This window comes from Micromys minutus, assembly GCF_963924665.1.
Source record: "Micromys minutus genome assembly, chromosome: 1".
NCBI classification, from domain to species: Eukaryota; Metazoa; Chordata; class Mammalia; order Rodentia; family Muridae; genus Micromys; species Micromys minutus.
Genome location: NC_137969.1, coordinates 226,593,240 through 226,613,407, shown reverse-complemented (window position 1 = coordinate 226,613,407; position 20,168 = coordinate 226,593,240). Strand labels below are relative to the sequence as shown.

The 20,168-nt window shown below is 41.0% G+C and overlaps 1 protein-coding gene across 4 annotated transcripts in view; it reads right to left on the bottom strand.

Moving 5' to 3' along the window:
- The window catches only part of PCNX1 (pecanex 1), a 145,489-nt gene that overhangs the window by 29,798 nt on the left and 95,523 nt on the right, over positions 1–20,168 (bottom strand). For all 4 annotated transcript variants that reach the window (XM_080930318.1, XM_080930320.1, XM_080930319.1 and 1 more), the window contains 12 exons: positions 18,946–18,978; positions 16,939–17,110; positions 16,348–16,458; positions 13,652–13,743; positions 12,008–12,117; positions 11,596–11,701; positions 9,040–9,132; positions 5,214–5,364; positions 3,325–3,466; positions 1,939–2,116; positions 1,189–1,297; positions 400–529 (listed from right to left, as the gene is read on the bottom strand). In XM_080930318.1, coding sequence (XP_080786444.1) covers positions 400–529; positions 1,189–1,297; positions 1,939–2,116; positions 3,325–3,466; positions 5,214–5,364; positions 9,040–9,132; positions 11,596–11,701; positions 12,008–12,117; positions 13,652–13,743; positions 16,348–16,458; positions 16,939–17,110; positions 18,946–18,978 — 1,427 coding nt within the window. The remainder of the gene's footprint in view (positions 1–399; positions 530–1,188; positions 1,298–1,938; positions 2,117–3,324; positions 3,467–5,213; positions 5,365–9,039; positions 9,133–11,595; positions 11,702–12,007; positions 12,118–13,651; positions 13,744–16,347; positions 16,459–16,938; positions 17,111–18,945; positions 18,979–20,168) is intronic.

Sequence of the window (20,168 nt, the reverse complement as noted above, 5' to 3'; positions counted from 1 at the left end):
GGGCAAAGGAATCTGTAAAAGCTCAGCTCTAGAAACACAATTCTATGACACTTCTGAGGAATACATGCTCTAACACACCACAGTCCTTATAATATACACTGTATGACATGAAGTCACAGTTATTGATGGGGCCTAACTCCAAGACATGACATTATAAAAAAGAGACAGGAGTATAATTAGGATTGTACGTTTAAGAATCACAAAAATAGCTGAGAAAATAAAGATCAATTTCCTCAACTCTATTTATAATCTTAAACTTTCAAAACTAGATGTAAATTTTTAGCAAAACAGGTATTTTATTAAACAAATTATGACCAAAAATATTTTTATGACGATGCCGCCGGTTGTCCTTCCCTGTAAAAACGACGGAGACTGGCTTCTGTGCTCTCCGTCACTCACTTGTAGTCTCTCTCCCAGAACTTCACAGGCCTGACATACGAGGTGATGAAGATGGCACTACCCAGGAAGGGGTTCAGTGGCGTGGAAAAGAAGGCCGACACTACTGCCTGAACAAAGAGCATAGCCGAGTCTATGTGGGAACGGTTAAGGAACAAATACGACAGACAAAAGGAAGAAAAAAGGGAAAAGGCGCCTGTCAACCTTGGACTGAGGCACTCAGAGTTACCGTTACAGAGGCCAAACCCAGAACGTGGGGCAAAGTGAGACGGCTCTGCAGGTAAAGGTGCTAGAGAGAACTGGCTCATCCCCGTTGTCTTCTGACCTTTACATGTACAACACACAAATACTGAAATACATAACACATGTAATAATTTTTTTTAAAAAATTGCCAATACCAAAAGTCTCTATGTGAACACAGCTGGAATCACTAGTCTTCTTGGTTATTTTAAAGCACTTCTGAGGCATGAGGATGGGAACGTTCACCCAGGAATTTTAATTAAGACTGTTGTGAAGAATGTCCTGTTCATTTATTCCAAGTGCATTAAAAGTTCCTAGACTTTAATAACAATAACGTCATTTTAAATATAAAATTTAAAAATAACATTACTTATTAAAAATCCTTAATCTCTGCTTGTGTTTGGTTCATCTGTGGGTTGCACAAACTAGGTCAGAATAGGTAGTTCTCCAAGTCTGCGAGGCTTTGCCAGCTCGTTACAGTCCCTGGCATGTCTGCTGTAGGCTGGTGCTAGTCAAGGACTAGCTACTCTCAGACACTGTAGTAAAGGATACGGGGCACAGCAAAGGGCTGTGCAAAGGCATGGAACGCAGAGCCCCATGTGATCTGCCAGGGAGCGACGTAGGTGTATACGAACTGCAGTTTATAGAGGAGTTCCCAAAGCTGTGAGAAGAAAAAAAAGCTGTCAGGAAAACTCTAAGCAGGTACTTCAAACAGAAGACAAACAGCTTGTAAGATGCACCACACAGCAAGACAAGATTTATCAACTGCCAAAACATTGGCATCAATTTAATACAAAGATTCTTTATTATTAAATGTAGACGAGGACGTATGGACTGGTGTTTCTGAGAGTCCAATGCCCTCTTCTGGCCAATCACAGTATCACTACTACTGCCTGCAAACGGAAGGTTAGAGGCAACAAGATTGCTGTCCTCCAACAGAAACTTTAGATGTCTCTAATGCATGTGTGTATCTTATCCCAGGACACATTTCCCTCGAACCAGAAGAAAATATAATACAGTGGCCACTGTCTATTGAACAGCAGTTTCTCCTTGTACTAGACATCTGTCTGAATCTCAACTACCACCAGTGAACACAGTCCACATGTAAGTTTTACTTGAGGTTGGCTCTTATGAACCATGTGACAAGCACTGCTTCCTGGGTTTAATAAGCTCCAAAATAACTGATGAGAGAGGAGGATATTACTTAGAAGCCAGTAGTCAAATGAATACCAGCATAAACTTTATCAAGCATGTCAACGAGTGAGGAGTGTCTGCAGAGGTGGATGTGCCGTGATGGGTTACCTTGCTGAACAGGATAGACATAAAGAAGAGGTCCAGCAGCATCGTCTCTGAGAAGGCTTTATAGTCAAACTTGAAAAAGAGCACAGTGAAGATGACAGTGATGTACTGGTACGTGGGGCTGCTGAAGGAGGAGCGCAGCAGCTTCAGGCCAGCGATGGTGATCATCAAAGCACCCAACCTGTAGCAGAGACAGGCAAAGCCCATCAGCTTGCACTGCAAACACCAGACCCAAGGTCAGCACATGCTTGATAAGCTTTCGATAGAGATCACATAGACTTCTGGAATTGATGTATAGAAGCTGTGTGTGTGTGTGTGTGTGTGTGTGTGTGTGTGTGTGTGTGTATGTGTGCACTCAGGAGATCACAGTGATAATGCCTTTGTCTTAGGTAATAGATACACAGTAACAGTGATCTCTATGATAAAAATATGACATCCTGAAAGGCACTAATACAACATTCTTTATTTATCTTTTTTATTTTATGTATGTGAGTGTGAGTACACTGTATCTCTTTTCAGACATACCAGAAGAGGGCATCAGATTCTATTACTGCTGTGAGCCACCATGTGGTTGCTGAGAATTGAACTCAGAACCTCTGGAAGAGCAGCCAGTGCTCTTAACCACTGGAACCATCTCTCCAGCGGACAACATTCTTTATTAGTTCACACTATGGATTTTATCTTCTATATAAATAAGCATGTTAAAAAATTAAAAGTTATAGTTCTGAAACCCGGTTCCCTTGCTTTTCAATTTAATACACGACAAACATGTACTGACACTCCCTAACACAGAACTAGAACTACTGAGTCTGACTGAGGATAACCACGTAGGCGAATGACCACCTATACGGTCTGATGTGCACCGAATACAACAGCCACCTCCCCAACCTGCCATCTAATATTAAAAACTAACTTTACTTATATTATTAAAATTTCTCTTTTCATTTATTTTGCATAAATGCATACGTACATGTATGCATGCACACATTTGCCATATCACGTGTGGAGATCAGAAAACAACTTGCTGGGGTCGGTTCTCTTCCTTCATTATGTGGGTCCCAGGGACTGAGCTCAGGCCATGAGGCTTGGCATCAGGAACCTTCATCTGCTGAGCCATCTAGCAGGCACCCAAACTCACTTTACCTAATAAGCACCCTCTCATAAAATACTGGTTGACATTAAAAAGTCAAGAACAATAAAAATACAGTGATGCCCAAAGAAATGGAAGACAAAGACATCTTCACCTGAGCGGCTCCTCTTCTCACCCCGTGTGACAGAAACAGTGTTTACTGGTATTTGACCAATGATCCAAGATGTTTCTCCAAGTGTGTAGGGCATTATTTATATTGCTCTACTCTAAGGACATGGGGCAGATGACTGTATACTTACTCTGTATCTAGTTTCTTTGGACTGGCAATTGTCTCTGCACTGCTGCTCAGTTCATTGAGGACAATCAGTGGATAGATGATATTCTTCTCCACAAAAAGAAGCCACACATGAAGTTTTTCAAACCACATCATGGTGGCTGCATCTGATGAGGCAACAAGTCCAGAAGATGATAATTCATACAGTGCTTAAAGCAGTCAGGCATATGGTAAGAAGAAAGGATAAACTTAGGATTCAAATTTTACTTAATTCTGTGAGTACAAACAAATAGAAGCCCATACTTCAATGGCCAACTTTTATGTGATCACACACACATACACACACACACACAAGCACATACACAGTTTCTGATCTAGACCTGACTCACACTTAGTTAACTTCACTTTTATAAGCCGTTGTGTGAAGCTGTGTGTCAGGCCAGGGCTTTAACACAGGAGTCAACTGTTCACAATGGACCCGAATCTCCAGCAAAAGTTTCATTTCTTGAGATCTTATTTTTCACTATAAATTTTCCCATTTTCTGTATTTGTATATAGAAATAGTTACTAAAGGTTCTTGGGCTGTGCCTCAGTCCTAGATAGGAAAGATCTATGAAAGTACTTGGTTCACAATGGGGACGTCTATGCTACAGATGTACATACACAGAGTTTAAAGTCACCCAATGTATAAGGCTTTTTATTCACTAGGGACATATGGTGCTTAAGACAACAAGCTCTTCAGCCACCTAAAAAGAGTAGACAGGATGCTAGGCAGTCTTTACATTTTTAACATCAGTACAAAGAAAAAACAAACAAACAAAAAAACACCCAAACCCCAGTTTAGTTCTACAATTCAGTACTTTCAATAAGTCAAAAATGTTACAGCAATTCAAAATCTGTAAAAATTTAGATTGATTAAAATAAAGAACAGAAAAACCAATAAAACTGTTGATTATAAGAATGAAATAAATCTATTTGATACTATTTATATATAAAAGTGATAGGATGATTCATCATAGAAAACAAAAGCAAACCAGAGCCTGTCACTCTGGGCTACCTTCTGATGCCGAGGGCCAGCCAATCCTAGGCCTTACAGAAACATTTAGTTTCCCTTACTAAATGGGCACTTATTTTGCAAAAGGTCTCCACAGCATCACCCCACACCTTGCTCGTTAGTATTCAGTAGTGTCTTCAGGGTCCAGGCTGTGGTCAGTCCTAGGACCACACTGCTTCAGTTTCACCAGGAGGCCATTGTGAGAACAGAGAGTCAACCCTGTTACAGGCTTCAGCTCATACTCAATGCCTGGACAAGTCACCCTCTTCATAGAGTTCCCTGAGGCCCAAGGAGGCAAGCATGGTTTTCAGTCACTTGTGGGTAGCATGGACAAGGAAGAGTGGGTCACAGTTTATAGTGGAAGGAAGACGCTGGCTGAATGAACAGGTCTTCACCTCTCTCCAGTCACGACATTCCTTATCCCAAATCTGAGCAGCAATTACCGAAAGGACCTTCACTACGGCTCTTAAGTAGGACAGTGTCTCTTGTGGCATTCCTTCCTTCCTTATGCTTAAGCTAAGACTTTTCAAGTGGAGGACTGGATAGGGACTGAGTTGCCTGGATATTGATTAGGGACAAAATGGATTGGGGATTGCTAGACAGAAGTCACACGCAGACACACCAGCAACAGGTCTGTGAGAGAGAGAGCAGGAAGCACACATGTACTCTTGGAAGATGGCCTGGGAGCACAGCCGCAGCTCTTCTAGCAGAAGACAGTGCCCTGCAGGAGACACGTCACCAGAAGCTTCAAATCCACTGCAAGAAACATGAGCTAAAGTGTGACTCAATGCCGTCTGCTGAACTCCCCTGCTGGCATGTGAAAGTGAGCCACAGAGCAAGGGCGTCAAAAAAATACTCACTTCGAACTTCGTACTGATTGTGCTCGGCTGTCTTCAGCAGAGGCCGGGAGAAGCAGTGCCACGGTAGCTGCTTCCTCACTTGAGGCAACACATAATGGGTGACAAGCCCCACACAGCCAACCAGTGCGTACAGCACGTACTTGAGAGCAGGCTGAAAGAAAGACAGAGTTCAGGGAATGGGAGACGAGAAGCCCCCGCTGGGTTCACGCGGGGCTCCTACTTTTTTGGTTTCATTTTTCATCTGATAACGAAGAACAGTAAAGTCAATCTTAGAATCAACAAACAGTTTATTTCTGTATTTGTAGGGTTTTTTTTTCCTGCCCAAATAAGCCAGTGAATGTTAGTTAACTGCTCTTACACATATCTGAAATCTGGTAGCTACTTTGGTGTCTGACACTATATTCAATGAAAGTGGCTAGAACTGTTACTTCCTGGTCCAAGAATGTATGTTCTACAGGACTGTCTGAGCAACGGTCTGAACTAGTGAAGAGAAAGGACTGAGACAGGTCAGTGGGAGGGAAGAGCAGAATGGAAGAACACAGGGTCTTCTTTGCACGCCGTGCTGCCAGAGGCGGCTCCTTCATGATTAGAATTATAGAAGGAGGAATCAACACCATTTCTTCCAATAGTAACAACAAGAGTCATATACATCTAAAACTCTGGGGCCCCTTAGATATGAATGAATGTCCAGCTGCACTCTGAGGAACTTTGGCTGTTATCTCATTTCTATGTATTCAGAAATTCAAGTTCAAATTGGAAAGAAGAAAAACAAGCAAACATACTTAACAATACTAAATCATCAAGTGAGCCTTTGCTTCTGGCTAAGTGGAGCAACAGTGACTTACCCTCCCATAGGAAGAACCCAAACTGAATACAACACATGGCCCAGTGGTTGTATTAGGCAAGATTTACAGAAATAAGCCTATGTCCAGAAGTAAAAGGAGCCAAGTAGAAATGTGCTGGCCCTGCTCACAGCTCCAAGAGAGGGCGCTCTAGGAACTGGGAGGACAGCCAGACTTCATCAGAAAAGACTGAACCTAAGGGAAACTACAGAGGAGACCCCTGAGATCTGCAGATAGTTCTTCAAGTGTTCATAAGAATGGGAAGCACATGCACATGAGGAACTAGGAAGAACCATAGGAGGAACAACAAAGCAGGCAGGATTCTCATAGGACGGTGAGAGTACCACCCTAACAAGGCAGCCTGGGAAAGCTCAAGGTTCATCTCCACCAAGCAGAGGCCTAAGGGTGCCTATCACAACTTGTAGGAGATACAAGTGTGGTCTAGCTAAACTTGGCCCCATTCCACCTTATAAACTGCTTTAACCAAAACCAAGTCCTGAGGTGATCAAACTGTTAAGAGATTAAGACTATCTAGGGGCAATGTTCAAGTACTTTGGGAAATACAAAATTTAATATCTAAAAGGGCAAATTCCCACTGTTGGCATCCACTTAAAAATTTCCATAGGACTCTCTGAATGCATTCAGGACCACAGGGGGATGTGCTGAACCAATGTCTAGTACTGTGGGCCTGACTAACAGCCCAAGTCTGGGAGGTAGCAAGCCCATGCAGGGAAGGTATTTCTGTAGTTAACTACACTGACATAGCAGCAGTCAGCCTTCTAAATACCTCTGCTTACACCTTAGACAAGAGTCTGAATCAGGGAAGCCCACTCTTACAATGAACAGCATGAATGTAGAGACTGACCAAAATGCAGAAAACAAGGTACAGATTTTGGCTCAAGTCTAAACAAGTAACTTCCCACCCATCTAAAACTCAGGGAGTAGTGTGCAAGAAAAATGGAAGAAAGTGAAAAATCAGATGAAGGGCTATGAATATAAAACACTGTTGAACAGAGCTGAGGAAAAAATCTACAAAAAGAATTAGGACATCACAGCTCAGAGTAAAGGCAGAAAAATCAGCCAATCACAACCAACCCACAGTGGTATACATGTTAGGATCAGAATATAAAGTTGCTCTGAAAATTAGCAGCCAAATCCATATGTCCAGAACACTACATACAATATAAAAAAAAACCCTCAACAGACTTCTAAAGATAAAAATCATAAATTAGAAATGAAAAAGACTCTGAATGGGGTGGAAGAGAGATTACAGTACAAAAGAGACTAGTGATGTATAGACAACAGACCCAACATCAAGTCAGAGGAAAAGAACCGAAATAAACAACATCAAGCAACCACAAGACACATGTGACTAGAGTCACTGGGGGGGGGGGGGCAGTGAGAACAGGATAAAACAAAACAAACCCTAGAATAATAAAATAATAGCCCAATGTCTCCAAACTTAATATAAAGTATAAATCAGAGAAATGAACCTCAGCTACAAAAGGAAACCACATAAAGTACATTTTAATCAAGTTATCCTCTACTAGTAATAAGAGCAATAGAGGAAGAAATGGTGCACAGGGAGATACAGACAGGACAATCACAAGACTTCTCATCAAACACAAAGACCAAGAAGACCTTGTGAGACCTTTCAGAGACTGAAGAATGAAACTGTCATTCTACAGCGTTACACCCCAGGCTATACCTTCCCAAAGGAACCAGGGACACAGAGTACAGAATAAATGGTGTGCAGAAAGAAGCATTTTCAGACATCTTTGAAACCAAAGGAAGTGACACCACATGCAAACACCGGAATATAGTCACTAGAGCTTCCCATGGCAAGGAGATAGAAGAGCTTCCCATGTGGAACTGCCCATGAGGGGCAGAGGTGCTCAACCTGCCTGGATGACAAGACTCAACTTCCCCAGCGGTACCCCAGCAAGGCTTCAGGAGATGTTCGTAGAAAAAGCACATCTTACTTACAGGATGGATAAAAAGCATGAGGGCCAGAGGACAGACTGCCACCTCTGGTCCCCATGCCTGACTTGTTAGTGTCTGTGCCTCTGTCTACTTGCTTCCTGTGCTGTACCAGTCAGTCTACGTGACCGAGAGAACAAAGAAGAGTGCACCATTTGCTGAAGAGATGCTACAAGAGTCCATTTTGACAGGGGCTTTCTCTAGTATCACTTGCACTGCAGAAAAGTGATGTCATTTAGAAGACACTTGGGGAGTCTCTGAAAGAACTACGGACAAGAACTAAAGTCTGCAGACAGCCATAAGAAAAGAAATGAAGACTACATAAAATTCACCTTAGATGTCTGCAGTAACAGGAAAAGCTTCCAAGCCACTCACAGAGACTTACAGCCTAGAGAAAACTTGATAAAATATAACAACAAACACTCATATATTTCTGAAGGTCCTGGGATCACTGAAGAAGTGAGAGCAGAAAGAATGTAGAGGCAGAAGGACAAGAAGACGGGGAGCAGGACACCACACTCTGACCACCACAGCATGGACCCTGACCGCAGTGTATACTAGCATTGAGTCCACAGAAGCCAGGCTCTTCTAACAGTCAGCGATGGCGCTGGGGGGGTGGGGTGGGGGGAACTCACAGGTCCCAACCACTACCAAACCATGGCAGCCAACAGATTCTAGAAGAGAGGGGCACAGTATTCAGCTGTGACCCCATGATGAACCTACCAGGCTCTCATAATTAGCTCTAAATCTGGCTCTGGTTCAATTATACAGGACACTAAACAAAATTTATAGTGAGCAGGGAAAAGATATTTGGGGGAAGGCTGGTAGAGATGAAGGGAAGTTGGGGAGAGACAAGAACACATACACCTATGACATTGTGAAAGAATAAAACTTACTACTAAAAACAGACACACACCAAAAACAAAAGACCCAACTGTTTCAGTCCCACAAAGTCCTATGCGATAACATTACTTTCTATCGCCCCACACCAGAGGACTCCTTACCTGCAGTGCTGTGAACACTGTGCTTACATGGATGGCAAAATACAGCACACCAATGAGCACACACACTACCAGGTCGGACTGCAGACGCTCGCTCTGTGGGACAAAGGGACAAAGGGCAGTCATTAAACCATGACATACATACCTGTTTGCTTCTGAGCTAAGGCTGACCCCAACTGTCACGTAGTTAGGATGACAGTTACTGCCCAATCCTCCTGCCTCCACCTCCCACATGCCACCATGCTTTTCTTTACATACAATTATGTAAAATACCTCCCCGTTCTAAATTGGTAAAGCTTAAAATATAATTTTGCACGAATACACTTCAGCAAGTTTTTGGTTTTTTCTCATATAAAATAATTATGTAGAATAAATCTATTTTCTTCCTCAATTTTCTCATATTTGGGGTTTCTTTGGTAGAAACCCAAACAACCTATCTAGTTTCTAATGCTGTAAACAAAGTCTTCTAGAAGATGTTTTCCCCTCATTGGTCAGTAAATTTTGCTTTTTTTTAAACTGACAAAAAAAAGACAGGAGCCAATCTTCTGAGGCATCAAAACTGCATGCAAACTTCATATATGTGGTTTTCACAGGGTTAAGGATCACTTATTTGAACTGAGAACCAAAAAAGTTTCCAATTCTAGAACTCACTCAGCCTTTGGAGTGCTTCTGTGGACTCAGCCAGCTCAGGATCCCTGAACTACAAATCTGGACACAGAAATGTTCTAAAAACTCAAGCTTTTTTTTTTTTTTTTTTTTAAATGGTGATCTGGGAGCATTTCAGGTTTTGAATTTTTGGACGATTACCCAACTCTGCAGTGACAAGCAGGATCTTCTTGCTCTCTCTAGTCACCTGTTAGTCAGCTGACATATAGGCCACACTCAGCGTCCCACTACGCTTCACACAAACAAACACAGAAGCTAATGCCAGAAGACAAGTTCCTCCAATTTGATCTTGAGGTAGTTTGCTACTTCTACTTTTCTGAAGGATTTGTCAACGGTTATGTTCACTGAGAATAGACAGCATGTTCAGTTAACATTCAGAGAAGACCATCATTCAGACAGGGAATATAGTTTCTATAGCAAAGTGTTTACTCTATAATCATTAAGACCCTGGGTTCAATGCACAGCACAACAACTACCACCAATCTAAAATAAAATTGAAAATAAAGTGTGTTTTGTCCTACAAAACAGGTATGAACACTAGAACTCACTTTCCAAGTTACTACAGAGACATTATGGGTCACTGATCTCTGAACTGGGAATAAATACTCTCGTAAGGACAGTAAGTTAGAAGACTGCTCTTTCCTTTGAAATGGAAGCGTCATTTTTATGTTCTCATATGTATTCATGCATATCAGTGTCTTGTCAGTACACATGCCTCTCCACAACTTGTCTGCAGTGCCTGCAGAAGCCAGGAGGTGTTGGACCTCCTGGAACTGGTGTTACAGGCAATTGCAAGCTGTCATGTGGGTGCTGAGAACAGAATCCGGGTTCTCTGCAAGAGCAGTAGTGCTCTTAACTGCTGAGCTGTCTCTCCAGCCACACACACTTTTCATATTGTCCTTGAGAAGTGAAACAGATGACATAGGTTTGTTTTTTTTAAATCAATAGGAATAAAAACAATTTAACTTGTTAAACAGTTTAAATAGCACTCTGCCCTTACCCATAGGTAGTTAAGTTCTATGATTCCCATGGATACCTAAAACTACAGACGGTACTTCACTGTATATATACAGATAACGGAGGAGGCTATCAGGAATTGGTGGATGGTGTTGGTCTGCATAGCAGATAACCTGAACATGGGCATGCTTCACGTTCTGCTACTCAGAGTACTGTACAATTTAAAACTTACAGTTATTTGTTTCTGGGGTTTTCCAGTTCATACTTTTGGCCTGGATTTGCTCTCGAGTGAAGGAAAGCATGGCAAGTGAGGTGAGGCTCAAGAGAGACCACTGCTGTAGCAATGGCCAGAGCCTTGTCTGCTGAGCAGGGCCTACATACACTTCTAGGACCAATGAAATGACTTTACTTGACATGAACCCTTCACACTCTTCTACACTGAGACCTCGTGTGAGACAGGACTTTTCACATGTAGCCTAACAATCTTTTTTCCAAACTATTTAGGACCAGGAGCATGTGAGACTGGATCTTTGGGAGTTTGGAAATATTTCCGTATATAACATGACATACTTTGAGGAGATGAGGTGCACATAAAAAAGTAATATTCATTTTCCATGAGTGCCTAACAGTCTGAAGGTGACAGTAAGCAGCGCTGTAAGGATCCTGTGCTTTGACTGTGACTGATCAGGAGACCAGGTGTTCGGTTTTCCCCTGGGTGATGTTGTCAGGACACAGACAGTATTAGAGTCTACTCAAGACTATTCTGGATTTTCGGATGAAGGATGCTTAACTAGGATGTTAAAATCTGGATTGAATAAAATGAACTATATTTAATAACACTTATTTTGTCTAGTTACTAAAGACTTTCAAAGGCACACATCATACAATACAATCATCTGCCATAAGTACCGTCACGGTTTAGGAAGCTACACTTACAACAGAATTGCTAAGCTTCTCTGGCAGTGGGTCTTTCACTTCAGACAGAGGGTCTTCTGGGTTCTTCTCATCAGTTTTTGGAAAAATCTTGGATTGTATCAAAGAGCTTTATTTGAAAAAAAAAAGTATTTTAGCAGAAAATACATATGAAGCTTGAAAATCAGCACACACACATGTGCCACACACACACACACACACACCATACATACATATCACACACACAAAACAAAAAAGTAAAAATGAAATCTGTAACAACATACATTTTCAGCTAACAAATGCATGACTGAAAGTTAATGTATTTTTAACCCAGACAGAGTAGGCCAAAACACTTGACATGCACTGGAAAAGGAGCTGCCCGGACTATTAGAAATGCCAAGTTAAATGGCCAACAACAGGAGCGGATTTCACTTACAAGAGTACAGATGGGTCGCTGCTCTGTCGGCTGAGGTGATACGATACCGCCACTAACAAACCACAAAAAACAGAGAAAAGTACCGGAATGTGCTGGCCATCCCAGGAATCCTGATGAGAAGAAATTCAGAGAAAAAGATGCTTATAGCCTTTAATTAACCTAACTTATAATCAATCCTCTTTCATCAATACTTTAGAGACAGCAAACTTAGAGTGTGAAATGTTTTAGTTCTATCAGTAGTATGAATTTAGATTCCTTTTCCCTTTTTTCTTCATTTGAGAAAGGGCCTCGTTTAGCTCAGGCTGACCTCAGATTTGCTATGTAGCTGTAGCTAAGTTTGAACTCCTAACCCTGCCTCTGCCCCTCAAGTGCACACACCTCATGTTAAAGTTAGTCTCTGGAAACCTGGGATCAGGTGCTAAATTTCTTTTGTCTTAAGAAAGCTTCAGCTTTCTTCTCTCTGCTCTCAAAATTTTACTCATATTAGGAATAATTCCTCCTGCCCGACGCCATCACTTCCCAGGCTAACAGTGCTAACTTATACTGGTACTGACTTTACTTCCCGCTTCACTTATGTAAATCAACTCTCGGATCTTTATGAAAACAAAATCAGAAGGCAACCTGTATCACATCCACCTGCTTCACAGTGGTGTTCTAGAAAGCAAAAACCACATTCTCTTAGTTCCTCTCAAACATTAAGTTATTTGAATTTCCTTTCTCAAAAGGCCAAAGAAAAAACTTTGGTCAAGTCTGGTAGTCCATCAGATCGCAGGTCTAAAGGTCCTCTCAGCCTCTGATGTGTCTGATTATCCTCTGTGGGTCCCTACTTCATCTACACTTAAATACCACCATTCTTGGATTCTTAGTTACTTTTCTCTTACCAACCTACAGTAGCGGCCTTCTTCTATGACTCAGTTCTGTTGATGACCAAGCACGAACGATCTCTTTCTATATGACTTCTACAATGTGCCTCTGGACCCCACAAATATGAAGTGTTCATATTAAAAATTCCTTGTTCCTGAACTTTAGGACTTCTAATATTGTCTAGTAGGTGCCATGATGTAGTCAGTGCTTCAAGCCAGAGACCCTGTTCCTAGCCGTCTTCTCTTTTGTTCAGATAGTCTCCAAATATGGAATCTAGCTTGAGTGACTGGGCTCATGGCTTGAGGACATCTCCATCAATCAAACCAACATCCTACCTGCATATACCTTCAACTGTAGCCCTTGGACTTGTTTTGTTTTGCTGTGCTGGGGAATAAGCCTCAGGCCTTGGGCTTGCTAGAAAACATTCTTCCTCTGAGCTACACCCCAAACAAAGCATGTTCTTATAAATGTAAACCAATCTTGACATGAAAGGGAGCAGCTACACATATTAACCAGAAACAGACGTTTAGTTGCTCATTCTGCAGCACCATGCTTACTTCTCTCCCAGGTGAGTCAGTTGTAATAAGCTTTTCAGTAGTAACGAGACTAGTGTATTCCTTTAATAATGATTGATCATTAAATTGCTTTAAAGTTTAAAGTAAGAAAGGAGCACTAATGAGCATCAGAAGGCGAAGGGTACTAGTGATAGTGTGCTTCAGGGAGAGCAGGAGGGAATCAGCAGTCACACAGACACAGAGCACACTCTAGTCTGTCACTTACCCTTAAAGCTCCATAGCACAACCCATATAGCAAGGCGACGGCCACGATGCTGCACAGGAAACTGTACAGTGCTGCCAGCAGGCTGGTGGTGGCTAGACAGTGAAGGAGGAAGAAAAGGGATCTTAGAAACACCTATAACATGCAAATGCACACACAGAGAACACACAGCACTCATCTGGTCACATGACTTTAACAATCCAGCCACTGCATCTTCCATAAGACTTGACATGACAAAGACTTCTAGCTCCAATATTTTGTTGAGAGAGGGCTTCCCTTTTAGCTCAGCCACTCTCAGCAATCCTCCTGTCTTAGCCTCCAAATTCTCAGGTCACCTACAAGTATCTAGTTATCATGTCTTGCTTTAAATCGCAGAAAAACCATTTGTACTTATAATAGGCTTCAAACTGTACATTGGGGCTGCAGAGGAGGCTCTTCTGTGAGCACATTCTGCTCATGCAGTGTGGTTCCAGCACCTGTACCAGGCGGCACTAACTCCAGCTCCAGGGCCCAGTGCCTCCAGCCTCCTTAGACACTGCATCCACATAATTAAAAATAAAACAACCCTTTTAAAAAATGTATCTTCCATTGATAAAATGTACCAGAAAACAAAGCTTGCTAAGGCCTGAAATGGAGGCATCAATTAGCTACTTACAATATCTTTCTATGTGAAAACAACTTGCTTTATTCACAGCAGTAAGTCGGTATTCCCAGTTGCTGATTCACACAAAAATGGGTAACTCTGACTACTAGAAATGTCAACAACTGACCTAATAGGATAACTAGTAATAAGGAGCAAGACAGTTGGGGTACTTATCTGTTATTAAAAAATATAGCTGAGAGAGTTCCTTAATGTATTTTACAGAATGACTTAAGAGAAATTATCAAAAATCTAACACTCTACACACTTGTAATTTATATGACAGAGCCTAATACTCTAAGTCTTCTGCATTGAGCCCTTACCATGTGCATGAAACCAACAGTAGGTCCTAACTACTGACACGGTCTTCTTCTCACTAAGCTGAGCTGATCAAAAAACCCAGATGTTTTAAATTACACACATTCAAAACATTTTTTTAAAAGGTTAGCATAGCAGACGGCAATGCAGAAGTTTTCCTTTCTATTTACAACTTAAGCCAGCCCTGCTGGAGGGAAAGCACGGTAAGCCTGAGGACCATGGAAAAGGCTGGGCGTTACTGCCATGCCAGTAATTCCAGTACTGTAGGGCGGCAACAGAGGGAAGCCAGGTTCAGAGAGCTCCTAGCCAGTGAACTTGGCTCAAAGTGTGAGCTTATGGTTCAGCGAGGGACCCTGACTCAAGGTGGGCAGATAGAGGACAGCAGCCAAAATGCTCCACTGGCCTCAGCATGCATCCATGCACACAGGGTGCACAGCACACACCACACTCACCCTCCCATGCACATCAAACTGAAAAACACTGACGAGTTAGCCATGCCATCAACACTGTATCAAGAGATGACGTCAGTGACTATGTGGAAGGTACATGATCGAAAATGAGAAGGATGAAGAAAATGAACGGTAAAGTCAGTGCTTTCCTGTCAAAAACTTCCTGTTTGCACACTCTTCTTGCCACACAACGCTAAGACGAGCACACAGACTATCTTAACTACAACAGCTGCCAACAGCACTGCTTCCAAGTTCTTCAAGTCACTGTCTTCAGATTAACAGTGGATTAAGGATAAAATACATGCACAGTCTTGTTTTTCCAAGTTATCAGAGAACATATACATATTTTTTAATTATTTATTTAATGTATATGAGTACACTGTAGCTGTCTTCAGACACACCAGAAGAAGGCATCAGATCCTATTACAGGTGGTTGTGAGCCACCATGTGGATGCTGGGAATTGAACTCAGGACCTCTGGAAGAGCAGTCAGTGCTCTTGACCACTGAGCCATCTCTCCAGCCCTACATATTTTACTTTAAAAACCGAAAAGTCCTTAAAAGCTGATTTGATCCTGACTTTGACAATCCCCTTTAAGTACATGGACATGCCAAATGCACAACCCAGTACAGATTTCTGCAGTTTTCCTTCCCATGGGCTCCATTAGCTATAGTCAGCTATATATAGTCCAAAAACATTAAGTAGAAAACTCTATTGACAGAAGATGAAGGCTGCGTCTGAATAACCTTTACGTGGCTGTAGCATGTGAATGTGTGGTGCATGACCTATGTGTACAACATGCTCAGGCCAGAGAACGGTGCTGAGGTCATTCTGCTGTCTTAGACAGGTTCCCCACTGCCCGAGAAGCTCACACTTTCAGCTACATGAGCTGGATAAACTGTAAAATTGTTTTACTTCATTATTACTTTTGCTAATTTCACTACCACAGGGATTCCGGGATAGGTCAGGAAAGTCAGTCCACACAGGTCCCCGTGCACCAGGGCTTGGAACATCCCCTATCAATGGAGGGAGGGGCACAGATTATTCTGCAACTTTCGTTTTGAAAATTATTTGTTACTTCCTATACATTAAATCTGCAATTCCTGAACTTTTTGCCACAATGGTAGACCTCACTTTTTTCTTAACTACAATTCATTGCCTTTCTGCCTTCAATTATTAATTAAACAAGCATCTTTCTTTGGCAATTTCAATTTTAAAATAAAAAATGGAGACATACTGCAATGCTGTTTATGACTTCATGACCCATGTGATAGCAAACTGTAATTTACTCACCATTCCCACCAAAGATATGAATATCCAATTGCTCACAAAGGTACATTACAAACGTGTTCACCTGAGGCAGGAGACCAATGAAAAATACTATTGGGAAACAGAGTGTAAACACTATGGAAGGAAAGAAAAGTTTATTAAAAACCACTGCATCCATCCTCTTGTTCAGTTAAAGCCCATACACAATGAAGCCAAACACTGCCTACTGTATGACTGAATATTAAATTCTTCCAAAATTATTAAAAAATATCTTTAACAACACCTTTAGAGGCTGGGCAACAAACAGCTCAGTGAAAGAGCACTTGCCTAGTATACATGAGGCCCCACATTCAATTTACAGCACAGAAGAAACAAAATCAGTTTAACTACTTTTTTATATAACAGGAACCTAAAATGTACAATAAAAAATCTTTATCCCATATCCTTTTTAAGAACAGAATTACTATAGTGGTCCACATTGACCTTTTCATTCTCAGATGTTCTGACTGTTTCTCAGACAGGACTACAGGAAGCAGAATAAGCTGATTACTTTTCTCTCTCAGTGAATTGTAAACAAACTACTGTTGAGATCAGAGATACTTTCAAGAAACTCACCTATAACCAAATCCCTGGCTGACAGAAGCACCAGTGGATTGGTGAAGGTTATGCCATATAACTTGAACTTGCTTGTAGTTAGGTTTCTGCTGCCATAATCCAAGAGCCAAATGAGACCACAACATAAACAGAAGTAAACTGGTCTACTGTAGGCAATAATGCGATTATGGCCCTGCAAACAATACATTTTCACTGTCAGGTTAGTTCATTTGAGAGCCACAACTAACTCCCAAGTTCATTATTAGCGGATGTTTCAATGATCTGAATCATTCCCATATAAAAGGCAGGTTTCTTCTGATGATTGCAGAAAAATGTCAAAGACAAGTATGTAAAAGGGAAGAATAGAATCAGCGCTGTCAGCACGAACTCAGTATTTTTAATAGGGATATGAATAGATACAAGAGAAGTGTACACATACATATGAATGTACATGTACAAGTTACCCATCTTTACCCACTGAGAGGACCTAGACACAATAAAATTCTAGTAATAAGGTTACTAGATCAGCCTGATGAATACTATTCACAAGAAAGAGCTGGGATTTCACAGGAAGGACAAGGTAGTGGAGGCCAGTAGAAAAGTATGAATTCAATCTAGATCACACTGCCATTAAAGCAATGGTTCTCAACCTGTGGGTCATGATCCTGTTGGGAGTTGATTGACCCTTTCACAGAACATTGAAATCCACAGATATTTACATTATGATGCATAACAGTAGCAAAATTAGCAGTTATGAAATGGCAAAAAAAAAAAAATTTATGGTTGAGGGTCACCATACCATGAGGAATTGTATTAAAGGGTCTCAGCTTTAGGAAGGTTGAGAACTGTAGTAAAGCCTCACATGGCTGTATCTAAAGGACACAAGACAATTTGATCGGCTTCGAATGGCCAAGTGAAGGATAACTGAGTATCAAATCAAGTATGTAACATTACAGTCCACTGTACTATACCCCATATGCCCCCCAAATACACACATACACACACACACACACACACACACACACAAACACAGTTGTATATAAACATATGAACAGAGACAGGAAAAGAGCTGGGGTATAGTTCAATAGTGGTCTAACTGTCTCACATGCACAGGTCCTGAGTTCATTATCAATACCACAAATAGTCAGCTAAGACAGAAAACTATTCCTTTTAGTAAGAAATTGGCTAACAAAAGAATGGAATTATCTTTCAAAAGTATCCTCACAGATGACAAACATCAGTCAGAACATCTTGTGTGATTTACTTTCTGTTCTGGTCACGTTAACCACTTCAGTATAAGGATAAAATTATTACAATCAGGGATGAAAGCTCCACTAAACATTATTCTTGAAGCTTACTGTTTAAAACTAGGTTTACCTGTTTGTTTATTAAAAACAAGACAGGATGCCATTTTGGCCCACACTAGCTTGGAACTTATATAGCTCTGGCTGTAAACTCTCAGTAAACTTTAGCCTCCTGTGCTGGGATAACAGGCCTGAACCACATGATACTGCTCTGCTCTACTGTACAGAGAAGGCCCTTTCGCCTTCCTATTAAACAAATGATCGTCCAGTCTCGAACTGGGTCACATCATCAGCTCGGCAGACACAGGCTCATCAGCAAAGACTTCACCTCATTACTTACAGCAGGCAAATGCAGTGTGTCTTTATAGTCTTGCTCTTAATCATCAAAGAAAAGTAAGTTTTTCCTACCTTAAAATTCTATTTTCAACACTTATTCACTATTTTCAAACTTTAGTAGTGCAAACAATCAAGCTGGTGTGGATGACGTCTGCCTGACACTCTGAAGCAGGCTGCCAAAAAATAAATTATCATGCTCATTTCAGCCGGTACTCCATGTCTGTCAGCACAGTGTCATTTGCTTTCATGCTCATAAATCAACCTACACAGTGAGCCAACACTTAAATGAGACAATAAATACAGACACAATTCGACCTACACACACCAAGAGAAACTACCGGCTCTGGTGCCAAGGAGCTGTAACGTACAGTCCTTTCAGGAGACTTACATGTCTGGGAGAGGAAGAATCAGGCTGAACACTCTAGAAATAAACAGAAAGATACATTATTTTACTCAAGTATCCAGGAATTTCACAAACAACTTTTCATTTTTTGTTAAGTGTACAAAATAATGGGCTTCATGATCAGACCTTTAAAGCACGTGTGCCTCATCCCTTACACTCACCTTCTCTCAGCTCACACAGATGCTTTTCCCTTCTTGGTGCTGCCCTTCCTGCTTACATGTCTAATATATACACAACTCTACATGTGTGTTGTGGGTACCTAACTGTATATGTGTATGCATCCAATTATATGTATGTGTCCAACTACATATCTGTATCTATGTGTTATCCAACTATATATGTATGTATATATATATGTGATATATGTGTGAAAACAAATATTTTATTCATACAAGAGAAAAACCTGCGATATTTATCTTAGTTTGGTTTATTAACATGGTGATCTCCAGTTCCATCTATTTTTCTGAAAAATGAATGATATTTAATTTTTTTTCTTTGCTTTTTTCTTTTTTTGGAAAGTCTCTTCTATATACCTCTGGCTGTCCTAGAACTCACTTTGTAAATCATGCTGAGCTCAAACTTTAAAAAGATCTGCCACCATCAATCCATTCTTCATGGATGAGTAAAAATGTGTATGCGCATGTGTACATGCATCTATCTTGTTTTTCAATTCTTTTACTTTTTGAGATTATACATTTCTCTTTCCTTTCCTCCCTCCAACTCCTACCACATACCCTTCCTTGCTCTTTTTCACATTCATGGACTTTGTAATTTTTTTGTTTTATATACATGTGTATGTGTATACATACATATTCCTAAACAGAACCTCCTCAGCCTGTGTGATTTACATGTATGTTTGATTTCAGGGCTGACCGTCTGGAACCGAGTAGGCAGTGGGAGTCTCCTCCCACTCTCAGCACTCCTTAGTTGCATATAGTTTTTTTTTTTTTGTCACAATCAACTCTTAGAATGCTTTTAAAGTGATTTTAGTAAATGTCTCTCAAACAAGAAATCAAGAACATTAATTCCAAGCATAAAGCACCAGCTCCAGAAGTGTCTCACCAGAATAGTAAACACAGTGCCCCTCATTTTTACTTATTTTGGCCAGTTAATGACTTGCAACTACCCAGCTTAATACTTTGAGTTAGTGTTCAGTAGACAGGTCTTTCTGTTTGGCTCTACTGCATGTAAGCCATTTGTAATATATG